This window comes from Chionomys nivalis, chromosome 1 (genome assembly GCF_950005125.1).
Source record: "Chionomys nivalis chromosome 1, mChiNiv1.1, whole genome shotgun sequence".
NCBI lineage: Eukaryota > Metazoa > Chordata > Mammalia > Rodentia > Cricetidae > Chionomys > Chionomys nivalis.
Window position 1 is genome coordinate 133,840,397 of NC_080086.1, and position 19,834 is coordinate 133,860,230.

At 44.8% G+C, this 19,834-nt stretch overlaps 1 protein-coding gene across 1 annotated transcript in view; it reads left to right on the forward strand.

Annotated features, from left to right (window-relative positions):
• The window catches only part of Alk (ALK receptor tyrosine kinase), a 722,226-nt gene that overhangs the window by 201,894 nt on the left and 500,498 nt on the right, over positions 1-19,834 (forward strand). The window contains exon 2 of the mRNA XM_057785256.1: positions 11,257-11,373. Within this exon, the coding sequence (XP_057641239.1) occupies positions 11,257-11,373 (117 nt within the window). The remainder of the gene's footprint in view (positions 1-11,256; positions 11,374-19,834) is intronic.

Consider the following 19,834-nt stretch of genomic DNA (forward strand, 5'->3'; position numbering starts at 1 on the left):
CTCAGAGCATCTATAAAGTTTGCATGGGAAATCACAGTGAGTTCTGTATAAATGCAGAGAAACAAAGCTTCAGAAAAGTTAAGCAGCTTTTACAAGGTCGTGCAGGAGCAGCCTTGCTCCCAGAAATCAGGGTTCTACCTAGCACACTCATCTGTGAGAGCTCTGCCTCCGATCTCTAGATCGTGGCCTCTCGAGCAGTCTTTTTCCTGAACTGAGATAAGTGCTAAGTACCTGAAGAGGTACAGGAAGGACTTGAAGTTCTTAGACATTTTTCTGGGCTCGTTCCTCACCTAGACCAGTCAACACTCCATCTAAAGGGCCCAGGGGCATAAACCTTATGGTAGTTGTCATGGAAACAGTGTTGCGTGAGCCTAAGGCTATGGAGAGCCAGCTGTCATGACTGAAGGTGTGTATTTCTGGGTCACCTTCCTGGCTGCCCCAAAGGACTCTGTCTTCATTTACGAGAATGCTGGAAGCCTCTGTGATCTGATCCATCTCCTTAGTGGTATTGAATTCAGTGTCCCAGTTCTCCAAGGACATCACCGTCTCAAGGGGTTTGTGTTGCTGAGTGGTATTCCTGGCTGGCCTACAAATCCAAGGATGGCAGTTAGGTGCTATAGACTGTGATGATGAGTCTTCACCATTAACTGGACTGGATTTGGATACTGTGACCAGTCCCCTCATGGGCCTGCCACTGTGCCTTTCTACCAGAATGAACCCTTAGGAGCCAAACCAAACCCTTTTCCCTAAAGTCACAGCAGTCAGAGCAGTCATACACTGACCTTGTGTAGGATCCTTGTGTTCTCTGAGCCTTAATCCCTACAGCTCTACAAAAGAGGTTAACCAACAGGGTCGTTGTGAGGATCATAAAATGGCTGGCTCTGGAGGGCATGTCACAGCAAATGCGCAAGTGGTTACTCTCCACTTTTCCATGCTGGAGATCCCTTACCAAGTGTGGCCGATGCCTTCCCCCCAGAGTTTGCTACATGATCTCAGTGGTCGCCCTGGTTACTGTCATTTCCGAGCTCAAAACAGGTCAAGAGAAGAGTCGATTGTTCTTGAGTGGTTAATAGCCTCTTGTCCAACATCCCTGGAGACGGCTGGACTCGCAGTGGGTGATTATCCCCATAACTACTCCCTTGCTCCAAACGAGAAAGGCCTTTTGTTGATGGACTTGATTTTGCAGGCTGCCCCATCTTTGTGTCACTTTCGGCACATTAATTATTTAGTGCCTGGTAAAACTCTCTGAGATCACAAGATGAAAGGCCTCGTGGCAGTTCAAAGTCTTTCTTTTGATTATTATTCTAGCCAACATATTTTGGGGAGGAAATAGGTTTGAGATCGCAGTGGAGCGAATTTCATAGAGAGCTGTGCATAAGCAAGCCGTGGAAGCAGACCCAGAATGGGCAGTCGTGGTGCCCTGCTAATGGAGGCTCTTGGGATGTGTGTGTAAGTAGGAGCAGGAGGCATGCGTTATGAATCAGGTCACCTAGAAAGTGACACATTCTCCATCGCTCTCTTGGATTAGCGAACTGCTAGTGAGTCTTCAACAGCTACTGAAATCGAGATTATGGAGCATTGGTATGGTGACCAAGCATATCAAGAACAAGAGAAGGCAGCCCACAGGCAGGTCAGGAGCAGCTTCCTTGGAACAATGAGGTTATCTCTAGGAAGACAAAATGACGTGGATTAGGATTGTTCGAAGAGAGAGAGAAATTTTGAAAGAGAGGGCATCTAGTGTAATAGTCTTCATTATTTGACTTTGACCATGAATTGTGAATCACCAGAAGCCTGCCTAGATGTGGTATTTTAGCTGAAAAAATAGGGCTGTGCCCCCATCTGGCTTTGCCTCTGACATGGAGCAGCCTATTTTACATGAGACAAGACAGCATTTTTCCTAATCTTTTCCTCTAGCTTTGTAAGAGAGAAATAAAAAGGAAGGAAGGAAGGAAGGGAGGGAGGGAGGGAGGGAGGGAGGGAGGGAGAGAGAGAAAAGAAAAGAAGGAAGGAAGAAAGAAAATGAAAAATGAAATTCAGCATGAACAGCAGCTCTGAAACTTAGGATTTGAGAATGAAGTAAGCACATTGTTGTAATGTCTGCTCATAGGCATCCAAGGTAGCTGACACAGCACCGTTGGAGAGTAGCCTAAATGTCTGTCTTCGGGGGCCTTGATGGTCAGGCATGGATTAGGTTCAAGATTTGCTTGGCAAAAGACAAATCCTAGAACTACTGATTTGATGGGGGTCCAGCTGAGGGACAATGGGGACTTTTGGGGACATGGATTTCGTTGGACATTTAGAAGAGGATTTCCCAGGTTGTGAGACATACAGATAGTCCCCGAAAAATGTAACAAGATTCTGTCTCAGAAAAGAAAAAGAAAAGGGAAAAAGACAACAGATTTTATTTTTAAAGACTATAGGGAGTCAGAGTTGGGTAAAGCTATTTTATGCATGTATTAGATTGGGGAAAAGCTTAAAGACTAATAACAGTGTCACAGAACGTGAACAATGAAAACGTTGTCTATTGCTATAACAAGACACCAGGACCAAGGCAATTTATAAAGGAATACCTTTATTGGGGGGTGTCATCATTGAAGAGGGTGACAGTCCACGACCATCATGCCAAGGAGCCTGGTAACAGGCAAGCAGACAGGTCTCTGGAGCAGAATCTGAGAGCTTACATCCGATCCACAAGTAGGAGGCAGTGCTGCACCTGCTCCAGCGTCACACCTCCTAATCCTTCCCAAACAGTTCCACCAATTGGGAAGGGACCAAACATTCAAATACACGAGCTGAGGAGCTGTCATTCTCATCCAAGCCACCATGAAGGTCAAACATGGTGTCAGGCTTCAGATTTATATGCTTTGTCCATGTGTGTATAAAGTCTTTGCCATGCCTTTATAGACTAATATGCTATGTACAGGATTTCTTTCCTGGTGTATCACTAGTTATCTTTTGGCAGTAGTTAACTTTGACAATTAACTCTCTGAGAGTAGGAGCTTCAGTAGTGATTTTCTTTGTGTTTGTGGTGTTCTTTAATGCTAAGTCTTTTCAAGGAGTGTCTATTTTCCCGGGGCAGACGGATATGTTTCACCACTGAGTGAACTCCACAGTTATAAACAGGATCTCTGGGGACAGGGGGAAAAGCAAGAAACATGTGTTGGAGCTGACTTTCAATGGTCCGAGAGAAAATTATGAGACTCATTTCTGCTTCAGGACTTGAGCTCCAAAGAAAGAGCATCCATGTTTCTGGCAGGATGGGAGTGGAACTTAGAGAAAGGTGAACCGGAGTGGGGGCTGCTTCCTTCCATTCAGATTCCACCCCTGACTTTAATCGCTCCTCTCTAATGAGCCAGCTGAAAGAAAAACGTGAGCGCAGAGTATAGAAAGCCAGATACGCATGCACCAGAGGGCTCTTTAGCAAGCAGCGAGTCCAACCCCCTCATTTCCAGCCCAGAAAAGGTGTAGGGAAGTCTGAGTCTTCAGGATAAAGAGTACATCTGCTAACTCCTTCTTTTCCTTTCTCTGAAAATCACATCTTTGCATTTTAGACTGAATTCACTGCCTGTTGCAAAACCCCATCATCACTGGTGACACTTAACAGTCAGGTGACTTCACCAAGAATGTTCCTCCGGGTGAACAGGTGTGGGCCGAGCTCCATGAATACCTGAACCATTTCCCCTAGCTTCCAGTGCCCACACGAGGCCTGTCCTCTGCTTTCTTTCCCTGCAGAACTCTGCCTGCTTACTACTGTTTGAAATCTGGATGGCTATTTATTTGGCCACATTAGGCTTTGCCCTGTGTGACACAAAATCATTGTAAAATAATGCATTATTAAGTGTGTTTTCAAATGAGGGGGAATAACCAGCAAGCTGTCAGTGATTGTTTTGTTGTTGGAAGGAAAATAAATAAGTAAAACGTGTGCAAGGATGGCAGGAGAACTCCAAGGAGGGTTTCAAATACAGGCGCTTGTTACAGTTTATTGATGGAAATTTGTAAAACATGGCTCATAGTGAACCTAGGGCAATCACATAAATAACTGGCACACATGCATAGCTTGTTATTTCTTCTATTGACACAAAGATGATAAATCCACTAGATTATGTGCATTGGCTTAGATTAGTGGACACACCACACGAAACTGAAGATCTGAAATACAGACATCACCTACTGGCTGAAATTTGGGTATTCAAGGCAGCTGACAGTTGGGCCAAGTCCACAGTTAGCTACTGAATAACAGAAGAATGCCCCGGGCAAGCACTTTGATGTTTAGACATCATGTTTATCAATACAAGATCTTCTTGGAATTGGAAAGGGACCAGGACTCACATTCATCTTGATTTCTCCAATGGAGATAGAAGCATAAGACATGAAGATGGAGAGAACTGGGGAGATGGTTTGTAGACGGAGGCTGCGTGTTTGTTCCCAGCTGCCCAGACCTGAAATAATCACACAGAAACTGTATTAATTAAAGCACTGTTTGGCCAATCACGTAGGGGTATTGCTAGCTAGCTCTTATATCTTAAATTAGCCCATTCCCATTATTTTATATTTTACCACGAGGCTCATGGTTTACGGGAAAGCTTCCCAGGCATCTGTCCCCTCCAGGGGCTCCATGGCATCTCTCTGACTCTGCCTACTCTCTATATATATCTTTTCCAGCCTGACTATATTCTGTTAAGCCATTGGCCAAAAGCAGCTTCTTTATTAACCAATGGCAATAAAACATATTAACAGCATACAGAGGGGAATCCCACATCAATGGCTCAGTTGAAACAAGGGCTACCTGAGCTCAGACACTTGCTTTAACTCATGAGAAAGCCAGGTATGGTGGCATATCCCTGTAACGCCAGCTTTGTGGGCACAAAGATCTTCAGTTCCTGTGGTCTTGCTAGCCAAATAGCCCAACAAATTAGTGAATTTACGGTTCATTGAAGAGACTCTGTCTCACATAATAATGTGGAGAACAACAAAAGATGCCTGAAGTATCGCTGGCCTCCAGACACACAAGTACATGTGATGGAGCACATGTGGGCATGCACATGTACTCTCATAATGGCATGGCTGGCATTTAAACAGTACAGCACACTCACGTGTTTGCTCATTTTGCCCTTACAAAACCTCGGGAGATCTTAGAGCATGATTTATTCATATTCTTATCATCATTTTCAGAAAGTTGATACTCCTCCAAGTATGTCCCAGCCTGAAATTAAATAGCTAATAAGTTCCAAAATTACCAATACTCTCCAGGGCCTTTCTTTCATTCATTTGACAAGTATTTGTTGAGTGTCTATTATGTTCCATGTCTGGTAATAATAGTGTGTAGTTCCAGAAGTATGCAATAAGCAAATCAATATACATGACGTATGTGTGGAAGAAATAATAGAAGACATGGGGAGAATAGAGAGGGTGCTGTATAGTGAGTGCTGTCTAAGGAGATACATGGGTAGATGCCTGGCTAGAGGGAAAGGGAAGGAGGGGCCACAGATCTCTGAGGTGAGGTGAGATATGACCCCTGCGGAGCTCTGGGATAAGAGTGCCCTTGGTGAGTTTGAGGAACAGCGAGGAATCCTCTAAGACTGAGCTCGTGGGAAAGGGAAAATGGTGAGAAATGTAATCAGAGCATGAAGGAGGGGTCAGATCAGATGGAGTCCTTTGAAGCAAGGCTATAGAAGGAAACTTCCAGGGGTGAATTGTCAGTCTAACTGATGTGTGAAGGACGGGTTGCAGGGAGACCAGCTGGGTTTCCACAGACAGCTGTAGTCAGGCTGAGAGGTGATGGGGAGGAAGACAAGAGGGCCTACAGTTCCAGGAGAGCCATCACAGTTTGGGTGTGAACTGACAGGAGGTATGAGGCTGCTTCTCACCTTTTGTCCTAAGCAGCCGAGCGAGCATGAGTATTAACTTCTGAAATCAGTTTTAGGTAAAAGGTGTAAAACTTTTGGGTTAACCCATGTTATGTCCAAAACGCTTATCAGGTAAGAAAGTGCAGAACTGGCGTGGATGAGTGAATATATTCTATTTTTAGATGAGTGTTTGGGCCTGGAGATATGAATCTCAAAGGGGAACACAAATATCCCACAGATTTTTTTTCTTTACAGTTGAGCATGTTTACACACCAGGCAAAGAGAAATTCTCTAAGTGGTTCTCTGAGGAAAAAATATCCGAGTGTTTAATTAATATAAACATGAATGAATGTGGGTTCCTTTAAAATTAGTCTGTCTATTGGTCAGCGAAGACTCCTCAGTAGGTCATGGATGTCTTGACCTTCTTTGTCGTTGGTCCTTGTCTGTTGGCCAGGGCCACTCACTGTGACACAGTACAACGTTTAGCTACAGAATTTCCCAGGCAAGGGCTGTCAGGACCTGGAGACTTTTCTTCCTGTTCAGTCTGGGACATCTGGCAAACAGAATGAGTGGTACCTACCACCCGTGTAGGAGGCACCCAAGGGCTCTGTGGCAACCGTGATGTGAATAGTCCAAGCAGCAGGGAGGCGTCAGTTGGGTCAAACATTGCACAGAGGCTCTGTAAGACCAAGACTGGGGTTGACAGTGACCTTGACTTGGAGAAGCAACACAATTGTGCTTTTTACAACATTTTAGGGAAGGTGGGAGGAAGACAGTGGAGACCAACCTCTCAAGAGACTAAGCTGCAGAGTCTTGATGTTAGTGACTGAAGCGGAGTGTGGGGGTCAAGGGAGTTGTTTTCTTTCCTAAAGACGGTTTGTGCTCTCTGTGGCTGAGATCAGCTTGGTATTTTGTAAAGGGGGTAAATCACAGATGTCGGTGCCAGGGGTTTCTGTTGCAACAGCAGACTCCTCAGGGATAAGGTGAGCACCTCCAAGCAGGGGCCGATACTACTGAAGAGGATAAACCGCGTGCATCCTTCAAATAGGAGTGATGGAAGTACACCCAGGTTCTGGTTCCTGGTTATGAGTACCTAGACTTCTGCTTCCTCAGTGAGCTACTACAGAACAAGGTTGTTAGCTGAAGACAGGAAGAAAAGGGGGGCTCTGAAATGCTAACATGAAAATAACTGTGCTAGAGTGGTTTGGGTTGGTCAGGGAATATAGTGGGGTTTCTGAGCGGTCCTGGGCATTCCTGGTGGTGCACTTAAGTGAGATTTATCAGCTTCCTCAGTACCACACGCAGCTACTTCAGAATAGTTGTGAAGAAGCAAGAGGCAAACTCATTTAGACAGTGGGCACAGGAAGGCTACAAAGAGATGGACCGTGAATCTGAGCTGAGGACGGAAGGGGGTGATACAACAGCAAAAGGGAGCAGTGTGGAGAGCTTGGGGTCTTCACTCCATCTCAGTTCCATATAGAGCGGAAAGAGGGCTTGGGAAACCATTAGAGAGGGAAAACCCTTCCAGTATTCAGTCTATAACCCCAGTACAGGGGTGTTTCTTTCCCTTCGTCTCCTTAGGCCAGCAGAAACTCACTTGGACACCTGAAAGCTTGTCTCCTGCCCACCCTTCTCTCTTTTTCCTTTTCTGCTCTTCATCCCCCAGAGTCCAAGACTCTTCCTGTTTTAGCCAGTAGCTTAAATCACATCTTCACAACTAGACAAACCAGGTTCATTCCTGTTTATGATTAAACCTCTGTTTCTCAAGGATTGGGCCATGCCCACCTGTAACCTTAACTACAAATGGTTCCGTACTGCCTGTTCCAGGGAACAGCAACCTTGCCCGGGTTTCAAAAGTTAATGACTATCTTGAAACTCTGCCTTTGTTTCAAAAGGTTTTGACTACCTTGTTCTGCTGCTCCTGTAGCTACCCCCAATTTGCCTGCCAAATCCCCTATTTGAAACTCCCCTACACCTGAGCTATAAAAACTCGTATCTTGTACATGTCGAATGCTGACCTCTTGAACCCTGTCTTGGGGGGAGGCAGCCTGTGTACACAAACTTTGAAACGCTTGCATTCATTAATTGCTTGCTTTAACTCATTTGGGTCGGTGGTCTTTCTCCTTGTATTTTTGGGATTAACATCGCCTCCCTTCTCTTAATTACATAGCTCACTTCTCACGGCCCAGTTTTTCTTTATGCCCAAGAGCTCTCTTCCCACAAGGAGTGAAGACAGGAAGGGGTAGGAACTCTGAAGGAAGCCTTCAGGCCCTTAACCCTGCACTGTTCAGTGAGGATTCTTTAGTCTATGTATTCTAAAGTGATGCATATTCCAACTAGGATTAACATTGCTCCCCTGTGAGCCCGCAGTTCTAGAAGTTCCTGTAAAGTTGGTATAAAACATCCTGCTTTCTTTCCAGTCCCCAACTCGGAGGATGTCAATTTGTTGGCATTCTTGGTGGACTCTAACAATGAGTAAAGTGCTATCTGAGGAGACAAGCCACAGCGATCTCCTTGTCTCCTTGTTGGGTCATGACGCAGTCCTCAGAGACTTTCCTTTTCAAAGCTTTCAGATACAGTTTTTTTTTTTTTTTTTAAAAAAAAACCTTGAATATATTAACTGGACCTCTTCCAGGTTAAAAAAAATTGCCTTTCTGTGCCCTCTCAGAGTCCTAAGTGCTTCCTAAACTCTATCCCACCCCTTTGCGTTTTCTCATCCAGGAAGAAGTAAATACCATTCCCAAACAGAAAAGTTATGAAAAATGACATCATTGGCAAACATTGCTGAGGCTCAGTCTTGGTGTTGCTTTGGGATTGCTTCAAGTTTGAGCGAAACTGATGACTCAGTACGGAGTTGGCAATTTTGTCTGCGGCAGAGACTTGGTTGTCATCATCTTCCCGGGCCCATCAACTGTGGCCATGCTTGGTAGTAACCCCCGACCTTGAACAGTATTTATGGGGCCCTGGCAGGCATTGTAGAGAGCATGTATGTGTGTGTGCATGCATGCATGTGTGTGCGTGTGTGTACTCCTATGTGTGTATGGGTAGACATGTAAGAGTTGTAGATTCCTGTAGAGGCCAGAGACAAGCTCGGTATTCCTCAGTAGCTGTCCCTCTTGTTTTCTAAAACGGGATCTCTCTTACTAGTCTGTGACTTGCTGAGTAGGTGAAGCCCCTGGGAGTTATCTGTCTCTCTGGGGACAGGTCTATAAGCATGTGCCACTGTCTGGGTGTGGCAGTTTATGCCTTAAATCCCAGCAGAGAGGAGGCAGAGGCAGATAGATTTCTCTAAGTATGAAGTTAGCCTGATCTATATGGCAAGTTTCAGTCTAGCCAGGGCTGCATAGTGAAACCCTGTCTCAAAACAAAACAAAACCCAACCAAACCAAAAGAAAACCACACATATGCCACCATATTTACCTGCTTTTTGGGGGATGGTGGGATCTGAACTCAGGCCCTTATGCTGGCCTACCAAGTACTTTATTGAATGAGCTATGTTAGCTTGATTTATTAATGTTAATATTGGAGACAGTCTTTCTATATACCTGTTCTGGATCCAAGTTCATAATCCTCCTGCCTCGGCATCCCAAGTGCTGGCGTTACAGAGTATGATATCACTTATAGTCTTATTACTGATTTTTTAAGCTGTCTAACCCTAAGAGAACTCATGTAGTTTTGAGTTCCCTTGGATGAGATAGCTTCTCCCTATAGTTCACTTGCATAACTCCGGTGCCCTTACCATGCACTTCCTCTGAGTCATTCCACAGAAATGCTGGAGGACGAGGTAGCTCCCAATTCACTTCTAATTTCTGTCGACCAGATGTGAGAGGAGAGGAAAGATCTCTTCCCTGGGCGCTCAGGAGTTGGTGCTTCCATGTCAGCTCTGTGGGACTGGGATAGAGATCATTTTTTCTTAGAAGGTACCAGTTAGAGTTTGAGGAGTATGTGGCCCCGTGGTCAGCTTTTCCGAAGCGCCCAGAGAAAGAATGGAGGATGTAACAACAGAAGACAGCTATGGGCATGCGGGCCAGAGATTTTCAAAGTGTGTGACGTGCCTCGATTCTGAAAGGAAAGGAGAGGAAGGACTCTGCTTTCAAAACGTTACATGTGGCCGTTTTGCTATTGACTGAGCAATCTTCCCAGCCTGAGTTTTTGTTCCTGCTGCCTTGTTTTGGAGACAGTCTGCAGTCCTGAATTGCCACTGCCCCAGAAGGTGCCTAAGAGGCGGCAAGGCAGAAACTGGGGAAGGGCTTTGGTTACACCTCCCATTGCTGACTCCTCCCCTTTATCAGGCCCTGTGGGTGGCTTACATTACCAGCTGGCTGGAGCAGCTGCAGGTCAGCTAACTCAGGGCAGAGCCTGGTCTGTGCTCTGGTCTGGATTCCCTCACTTACCTCTTCGTTCTCAGTTGTTGTGCCTAAAAAAAATGCAGAGGGTGATATCCAGCTCGAAACGTCACTGTGCGGTGACTGTCATGTAACAGGACTGAAGGACAGAGCAGGATTTGCACCATGGAAACCCCAGAAGCCCCAGCTCCCACCTTCCCCTCTCCTCTCCCCCAGCCTCACCACACATCTATCCACCGAACAACTAATTCTCCAACCCTTCCTCCTTTAACACAAAAAGCTTTGCCCACCATAAAACATTAGGAAATAGTGATGGATTTGAGGATTTTCAGGGAAGAACGGTGTGTGAGCACGCAGTCTGCTCATTTGCTTTGTAGATAGATTATAATGACTTTTCGCCACAAAACCCACTTGAGGTTCTGTTAAATAAAGAACTAATGCCACTTTGCTCTTTTCTCTCAACCCCTTTTTTTCACTCATGCAAATCAGAAACATTCATCCTCTGTGGCTCCCTGGCCTCTTGGATATGGAAAACCCATCACGCAGCATTTCTTCTCCCCTCCCTGAAAATAGCATAATTGTCAAATACTCGTAACTTCTGAGTGCAATTTCAACCCTCTCATTGATAAGGCAATAACCCAAGCAAACAACATCAGATGAAGTTGCAAGCCTTAGTGTGGGGATGGAGGCAGTATTTGAAAGAGATGAATCGAAGTTCCCTATAAAGTTGCACAAATTCTTACCAGCAGAACAGACTTCGGATAGAGCTATTAGAGTGAGCCATTAAGCTGCCTGGCTTCTAGTTCATCTTCCAGAGAGGCTTAGCATGGACTTCCCACAGTAGTCAGGCTCCTCAGATATGGCTCCGCTTAAAAAAAATGCACATCACAGTGTCATAGTCAGCTCAGTCTGTTTGTGCCCTGCTTGGTCCTCTTTCACTCATCTTTCTGCTGAGTGTCATGAAAGCCTATGATGGACTTATGTTTGAACCGATATCGAACGACAACTCGAAGACCCGTCCTAAGCACAAGGGTCAGTGTTCTCTCCTTTGTTTTTGTGTCCAGGTCACAGTTCCGTGGAGTCACCCCAAGGAATGCCTTCTCCTCCTGATAACTTTGTGTGGAATCTGACCTGGACAATGAAGGACTCCTTTCCTTTTCTGTCCCATCGCAGCCGATACGGTAAGTGTATGTTTGACGGTTGTCTGTGATACACTATCACTATCGTTTGGTTACAGAAACTCTGAGATTCCATTTGTGATTGTTAGTGATTCAGGAGTCCCTCAGTCTTCTATAGCAGATCACATCCACTGTACCCTCTGTCCCGCAAGGATGCTCAAGAATACCACCAGACCATTCAACTAAGATGTTTATATTGCTTGTGAGTCCTGGAGGAAGCCAAGGGCTTTGTGGTTCCCATATTCCATCCTCCAAGCCTTCCTGGTACATGGAGTTCTGATATTCCTTCAGCATTCCTTCAATGGAGCACTTATTTATATCTGATTGTAGCTTTTTGATTTAAAGTTCTGACTTTAGCATCTCTATAGACCTTGTTCTCCTAAGAGGGGATTGTGATTAGGAAGGGCACAGGTCTTCCAGGGTCCCTTCAGTGACTCCATCATATTTGGCTAACTTTTGTTCTCAGACAGGTTATTTGGCATTATCTCTGCTCATTTGATTATGCAACAGCCTCAGAAGTCAAGAGAACTGGTCCAGTTCCAGTGTTTACAGATGCAGGAACTAATCTTCATAGTGGGCGCTCTAGCCACAAAGCTGGAATTCCTTGCTTATAGTCTTCTTCCCCCAAGAGGCCACCAACTCCACCTGTGAGCTGCTGTACTTACTGTGAGCCCTCAGGAAGTTGACTTATTCTCAGAACTCCAGCCTTAAAGCCTGCCGTAGCGGGGGCTCTGTCATTGGAACATCAGGGTTAGAGGAGAATTGTGACTTTTCCGGGGAGCACCTTCATTTCTTCAGCTCTCTTGGTATAAGTCCCTCAAGGTCGGTAATATGTTTATGCTCCCATTTTATTCTTTCTCTGGAAGATACTGCTAAAGGCTTATTTATATATGATGAATGGATGCAGAAGGCTTTCCTGATACAGAATTCTCTCATCAGACCTAATTCAATTAAGTATTTATGAACCCAGTACAGCGCTGAGTTCTAGATGCCCTTCTGGGCATATTTACCTATTCCTGCTTCTTAGTCTCTGCCCTTGGGCCTAACCTATTTAAAACACACCTAACAGAAATGTTCCACCCACTGTAGAAACCCTTCAGTCAGAAGCCTGCCATCCCTCCCCTCCCCTATTACACAGTTAGGCTTGGCTTTTATTAATGGCACCTTTCATTTCAAATTGAAAGAAAGAAATGTATAAAACCCCTGTGGGCAGTTTGGGTTTCTACTCTGAGCTGAGATGCAGCTTGCCACTCCTAAGTATCCCTAGGGGGAGGGAAGACTTGGTGGTTCTTTGGGAGATTCCACAGATGGGTTGCTTCTTGATTTTATTTAAATCAGACGCACACACGAATGCCATCCTATGATAAGACCAAGTATCTGTGAGTAATTGAAAGCTGGTCCTTTGTGCGGTTGGTGTTGTCACCAAGGTCACCAGATATATAGTATAACTGGTCTTCAGATAGCACTCAGAGTTCCCGCTCAGATTCACTCACTGTCTCTATAGGAAAACTTTAATGAAAGTCTAGCTCATGTGTGTCATAGAAAGCAACTATTGGTTCCCTATGGAGGCCATTGAAAGAGGGAGAAAACCATGGGGGCTTATGAGTACCCAATTACCTACCACTTGCACTTGGTAAACCCACTTCCAATCTCAGAGCCCCGCCTTCCTTGTCAATACATTGAAAGACTGAGATAACTGTGGCAAAATATAGATCAAGATGTTTCTTAAGATCTCTTTCAAACTGTCCTCGTGGCCCAGAACCTTATGATTTCCCTTCTTTGTTGAGTAGATTCAAACCATAGGTCAGTTAGTGTCCAAATGCTAGACCAAGGTACCACCATCAGCGCCATTATTAGTGTTGATTCATGGGAGAAGGATTGGTGGCTCCTTGATGAACTATAGTGATGCTTTCCGATCCTTTCTGTCTTTTGGCCGTATTTAATTCTGTGGGACTCAGGGAGACTGCAAGGCCTCCATCAAGACTTATACTTCCATCTCCATAGCTGTGTGGCTAGCCCCATGCTGTGTGCTGAAGCTGATGCAGACTCGAAAGTCCAGAAGACTGGTCCCTGACCTCTCAGAGTTAATAGGTCAGATAAATAATTCTGTGGGCAGCTAATCCCTTTGCCAGCGAGTGACATTGAAGATTCACCCTGAGACCTGTCACAGAGAAAGCTAATGGCAGACCTAGGGCCAGACTCCTAGCTCCCAACAGTGTTTTGTGGGGGTTCAGCCTACATGTCTATGAATCAAAAAGGCCAGCAGGCTCGTGGGTGATAAATCCATACCTTTCATCTGCCAGGAAAGACATTTTAAGAAATGTTAACAACTTCATTAATTTTAAGTCCTCAAACATGGGCAGAGAAATTTGACTGGAAAATTGCTGCCTGAAGGGGTAGCCCTTCAGATTGAGAGATATCATGGAGTCTTGGTCAGCGTACTGAGGAACTTCACATTCCGTTGTCTGGCTTAAGCTGCGTCCTGGTGGACAGGTGGGGGCAGCGATAGCAGCATCAACAAACCATCCACGGGTGACGTGATTGACAGCGACAAGCCAGTCCCCTCTCAGGCAAGCTGTCCACCCTGAGTGGAGAGTAGCTTTTTTCTTGCTGGTGTTTTATGGGAAGAGACGAGGTAGAAAGAAGATAATAAGATTTACTCACCCCCAGCCTGTAATTATCTGCTTGAGGAAAAAGTTTGACCTACCTTTTTGAAGGCCTCCAATATTTCTTCTAATTTACATCGGGGCCTTTTATGTTGTATAAAATATATTCTCTTCAGTGGCATTCAGTATCAGATTCCAGCTCTCTCTGGCCTTTGTCTTGAATGACGATAGCCCGCTAATTTTATCATGGGGAGCTGAGAGCTGCACATTCCTCTCCAAAGGCTTGGAAACGGAGGACATATGAAGACAGATTTTTCCTCCCCGTCTTTCCTTTTATCATTGGCTCTTATGTCTGTGCACTTAGTTATGGGCTGGGCTGAGGGATTAGCCTCTGAGTTGGAGCTCAGCTACAAATGTCCTTCATCAGGGCCCACAGGATGCTCTAAGAATACGGTCGGGCTTGCAAAAGGAAGCCTGATCACCTTGGGTTCTAGAGTCACAGAGACAGATGGCGCTCTTCCTAACTTTAACTCTCATGTTTGCCCACTCTGGAGATAAGGAATCAACTAGGTATTTTGTTTTATTATCATCCGTATGCATGATTGTATGCACCAGTGTGTTCATGTGTGTGCAAGTGCACGTGTGTGAATGTCAGAGGTCAACCGTGGTTGTCATACTTAGGAACACTGTCTACATCTTTTAAGATAGGCTCTCTCATTGGTCTGGAGCTCCCTAGTTAGACTAGACTGGCTAATCACTGGGTCCCAGTAATCCTCCTGTCACCGCCTCCCCAGCGCTGGGATTATATGCATGGGCTATCATGCTGGCATTTTGCTCTGGTTCTCATACTTGCGGAGCAAAGCACCCTACTGACTGAGCTATACCCCAGCCCCCGGATCAATATTTCAAACAGAATGCCTGAAGATTCTTCCCCAGGTGACCAAGACAAAGGGTATTTTCATTTGTTGTTTTTCAAAACTATGGTACTTTACAAAATCTTCTCTCATGCATTTTTCTCATTTAAATGTCATTATGAAATTACAGCGGTAGGAAATTATTCTATTTTCCAGGTTTACAGAAATGTCAATGGAAAGCGGAAGGAGTTTATTCGTAGGGCTCTTAAGCTACAGAGGGGCGAACTAAAAAAACCTCAGATTCTCTCATCCCATGCTGTGTGTTCTGACACATCACAAAGCTGTTTCAAATTGGGCCACAGAGAGCTCTTCCTGAATGACCCAGTGTTGGAGCTGAATGATCAGGATGATGTCTAAAACCTTGGCTATCTGTAGAACAAACATTTGATGTCTCGGAATTGAAACCATTCCTGGCAGGCTAGGCAATTCACCTCCCAGGAAGCATGTGGGTTGTGTCACTTGGTGCTATAAACAATCTTATATACTTACGTACTTTTCCATTTCAGACCATGGTCCTTATTATGGGTCACATTGTGTTACCCCAAAAGTTGTTCAAGTCCTAAGGCCCCAGTACCTGTGAATGAGACTTTATTTAGCACAGTATCTTCGCAGCTGTAATCAAGTTAAAACAATGACACGGGGATTCGCTGTGCCCAGATGTCATGTGGCTTCTGGACTTTTAAGAAGAGAAACCGCAGACACAGATATCCACCAGGCAGACATCCTGTGACTAAGAATTCAGAGACTGCAGTCATGCTTTGGATGCCAATGAAGACCAAGGATGCTAGCAGGAATACAAGCTAAAAGAAAGGTATGGATTGGTACCTCCTCCAGACCTTTAAAGGCAACATGGGCCTGACGGGTGCTTGATTTCAAAGATCTGGCCCCAGAACCAAGGGAGAATAACATTTTCTTATATTAAGGAGTCCAGTTGGTCTTTGTTAAGTTATCCCTAAGAATAAAGTTCAAACCATCATACGTCCTCCACCCCCACCAAACTCACAACAATCTCATTAAATGAAATGTTCCTCCTGACACCTAGCATAAGAAGACGTTGTTGGCCTTTGAATAAATTTCTATTGAAACTTTGTCTTCTTTTGGGACCAGAGGGACCAATCTAATTTAGGGACTGGTGCTTTTGGAGAGAAAAATTAGACTTTTTAATTACTTTCCCTGCTACCACCACCATCTGACTTGTTAATGTATCAATTTCTTCGATTGAAAAGACTGGGTCAATTAAATCTATCTCTCAAAAAAAAATTAACCTAACACAGAATCAGAAGTGGGAAACAGAAGGACTCTCCAGTTCCCCTGTGGGAATGACTTCAGCACTTGAGCAGGAAGTCAGTTTGATCACATTTCTGGAATTACATATTTAATATGACTCCCACAATCAACCATTCCGGCCTTCAGGAGCCTGGCGTCACTGAAAGGCAGCCCCCAGCTTCCCCCGTGAGCCATTGTCATGGCTGAAAGTTTCCTTAGTGACTCTTCTGCCCTGTCCAGGAGATCCTTTTGTGTTCCTCTCCCAGCCCTGTTCCACTGAGCTGAGAAATCAAGTTATTTCCTAGCTCATACATCTGTATTCTTATCTGCAAGATGGCAAGAAAAAGACCTCTGGATGCATTCACCAAAAACTCCGAATCCCAGAGGGAACAGTAATGCCAGCAGTCATACAAGACCCAAGAACACGGACCATCTGTCACCTCGAGGCCATGACCTGCTGGAAGCCAATGAAATCAACCCACAAAAATTCAATAGAAAGCAGCTGGCTTAGAAGAAGTATGTTTAAAATGCTCCGCTTAGTCATATGCCTTTAAAATGAAGATGCATGGAGCCAGTGAATAAATATGAATGAACATTTTATGTAAAGGCGCTTTGAGCAAAGGAGAGGCAAGAAGGGAAAACTGTCTGAATAAAAGAGCAGAGAATGATTGACCAACTAGCATACATATGAGAAAAGCAGGCTCTGAGAAACCCACAGAAAGTACTTGTCACAGACAGAGAAGAGAAAAGAGACGGGGGGGAATGGGGATGAATCTCCATGGCTAACTGATCGCTTATTGTCACATATTCCGTGTCCTGTAGCATGGTTTCCAGCTGTCACCCTTGGACCCTACTACTCATTCCAACCTTGCACTTTCCCTTGGTTATTGTTGCATCTTTATATGGCCTATGTCATTCCCCACCGCTTATTGTGTTTACAGCAACACAGGGAATAAGGGCGAGCATTCGTCATTGAACACCCACTGCGCACCAGGTTATGTTCTAAATGTCACTGATAAGGTCAAATGGGATCCTTTCCCTTCCTTCAAGGGACTCTGGAAGAAGAGGTAGCCTGCTGTTCTATGATAAGTGCAGCTGTGGAGGCATGTCTCAAGCCACCCTGGGACACAGAGGTAGAAGAACCAGTTCTTAGAGGACTCAGGGAGGAGACGTTGTAGAAATAGGGACAACTAAGCACTAGGCCTTGGACTTCATGAACACCGAAGGGACCACTGGTGAGGGCATTCTGGGTAAGGAGAACAGGGATGCAAGGCAAGACCGGTTCAGCTTTGTGACGCAGAGTGGAGGGGCCAGCAAGGTCAGAAGAACGTGGTTGCTTCTGAGTGCGCTCGGGGCTTAGACCTGAGCCTCCCTGTGAAAGCAAGACTTTGGAGGGTGTGGTGGTTTGAATAAGAATGGTTCCCAGAGACTCATATATTTGAATACTTAGTCACTATTTGATAGGATTAGGAAGATTAAGAGATGCGGCCTTCTTGGAGAAAGCATGCCACTGAGGGTGGGCTTTGAAGTTTCAAAAGCCCATGCCAAGCCCAGCATCACTCTGCCTCCAGATCATGATATGGCTCTCAGTTACTATTCCAGCACCTATTGGCACGCTGCCATGCTTCCCACCATGATGATAATGAACTAAACCTCTGAAACTATAATCAAGTCCCAATTAAATGCTTTGGTCATGGTGTCTCTTCACAGCAGTAGAGCAGAGACTAAGACAGAGGGACACTGGGGCCATAACAAAGATCCCTTTTCTGGAGCATCCACTTGAATGACTGAGCCGATGGAGATACCACTAACTAAAGAGAGAAGAGAAACATTTAGCAATAAGAGGGGACAACCAAGGCATCTAGAGAGGGGGCAGGTGTCTAGGTCAATGTCAGAGAAGTTACATTTGGAATAATTTCAGGATATCTAGGAGGAATTGGTCAGTGGAGAGTTGAGAATTCTTCTCCCCTCTTCTCAACCTGCAAGAATTACATTCAGCAGTCATGAGCGAGGTGCAGAGTTTTGTTTTGACAGCTTTGAGATACCTGAGCTATTGTATAGAGAAAATTTCTAATCAACCTAGAAAGGGAAGTGTCCAAGGCATATGCAGAAAAGTGGCTGATGGACGTGAGAGGCAGCCCTCTTAAAATGAAATATTTTGTCAGGAACGACATCAGATGCAAACGCACACATCAGAAGAGACCTCTCCTGTGTAGGACTTTAGCCAGCCCATTTAGAAAGATGACTAGAATAATTTCATCGGTGAGATATTCATGGGAATTGCGAGCTATTAGGGCCCACAGCTGTCTTGTCAAATAGCTTCATCTTTTGGATGAGGAGGGGAAGACCCAGTGGTGCCTGGATTATCTGCAGGGCAGTGGCAAAGTGCAGAGTGGAACCTAGGTGGCTTCTTGGCCACCCTGTACCTTACCTCTCTATGGTCGAGGCATGGTCATGGCTCATTCTGTGCCTGCATTCACATGGAATTCCTCATACATCAGCCTGAACTATTGTTTACCTATCTCATTATTGGACATCATAAGTCTCTGTCAGTCTAGCAGGGTTGTGCTGCCCCAAGAATTGCTTCAGTGTGCAGCAGTGACCTCCTTGTAGAGATGAACTTCTTGCCAAGCTTAGTGGAGGTGCCTCATAATTACCTAGGGAACATCAAAATCTAGATTCCTGGGGTCACTGCAATGGTAATAAGCTTGAGAGTCATGGGCTTTTGCTTTACCTCCTCATTGCCAACTTTAACACTTTAACCTCTCCCATAATCACTGCACTGATGGTATCCCAGAATCTGCCCAAAGACGAAATACAGAGCAGCGAGGGAAAGGGATCCCGACTGGATCCTGACTCCCATTCTCAGGAGTTTTCTTGCTTTCAATTACAGCCCCACTTTCTTTGGTTCTGTTCCCCCACCCCCTGATAAAGAGTTACAGATGACCAACATCTTTGAGAGAGAAAGAATCAGATGACATCCTGCATAGGTCCCAATCCTAAGAAGTCAGCCGTGGGCTGATGCACATTTGAGGAAAGCCAAATGTACTCAATAGGTTATAATACATATTTGCACACACACACACACACACATATGCACATGTATATACTTGTAACAATAATGACTAAATAAGAGAGCATTAATTTGGGGGGCATAGGAGGAGAGGAAAGAGGAGCAAGGGGTGACGTAGATGCAGTGTTCGTGTATAAAGTGCTCAAAAATATAAAGTTATGAGGAAAGATAAGAATGTGTTCAGAACACAGGTGTTTCATTAGTGCTTTCTGAACTCCATCCAGTGGGAGCAGTATCCTGTGTTTTGGTGTCATTCATATACATATGTATGTATGTATGTATGTATGTATGTATGCATGTATGTATATGTGTGTGTATGCCTAAAGTTTTGTGCTTAAAACTTATGAATATCTAGTTTTCCCTCTCACAGCCTGAAAATATTTTTTTATCTTTAATCATGATGCCATAAACTATAGTATGGTTTCAAAACTCACAAAATCGTACTGTTGGGCAATGTTAGTTCCATGTCCAGCTCAAATCTTTTTCTATCCTTTGTTCTCAGCAAACTTCCTGGTAATTCCTTTACTATCTGTTGAAATCTTATCAGTCTTCAAGATGCTATGCACATATTGCCTGGCTTCTTTGTGTGTCCTCCTGGCTGTTCT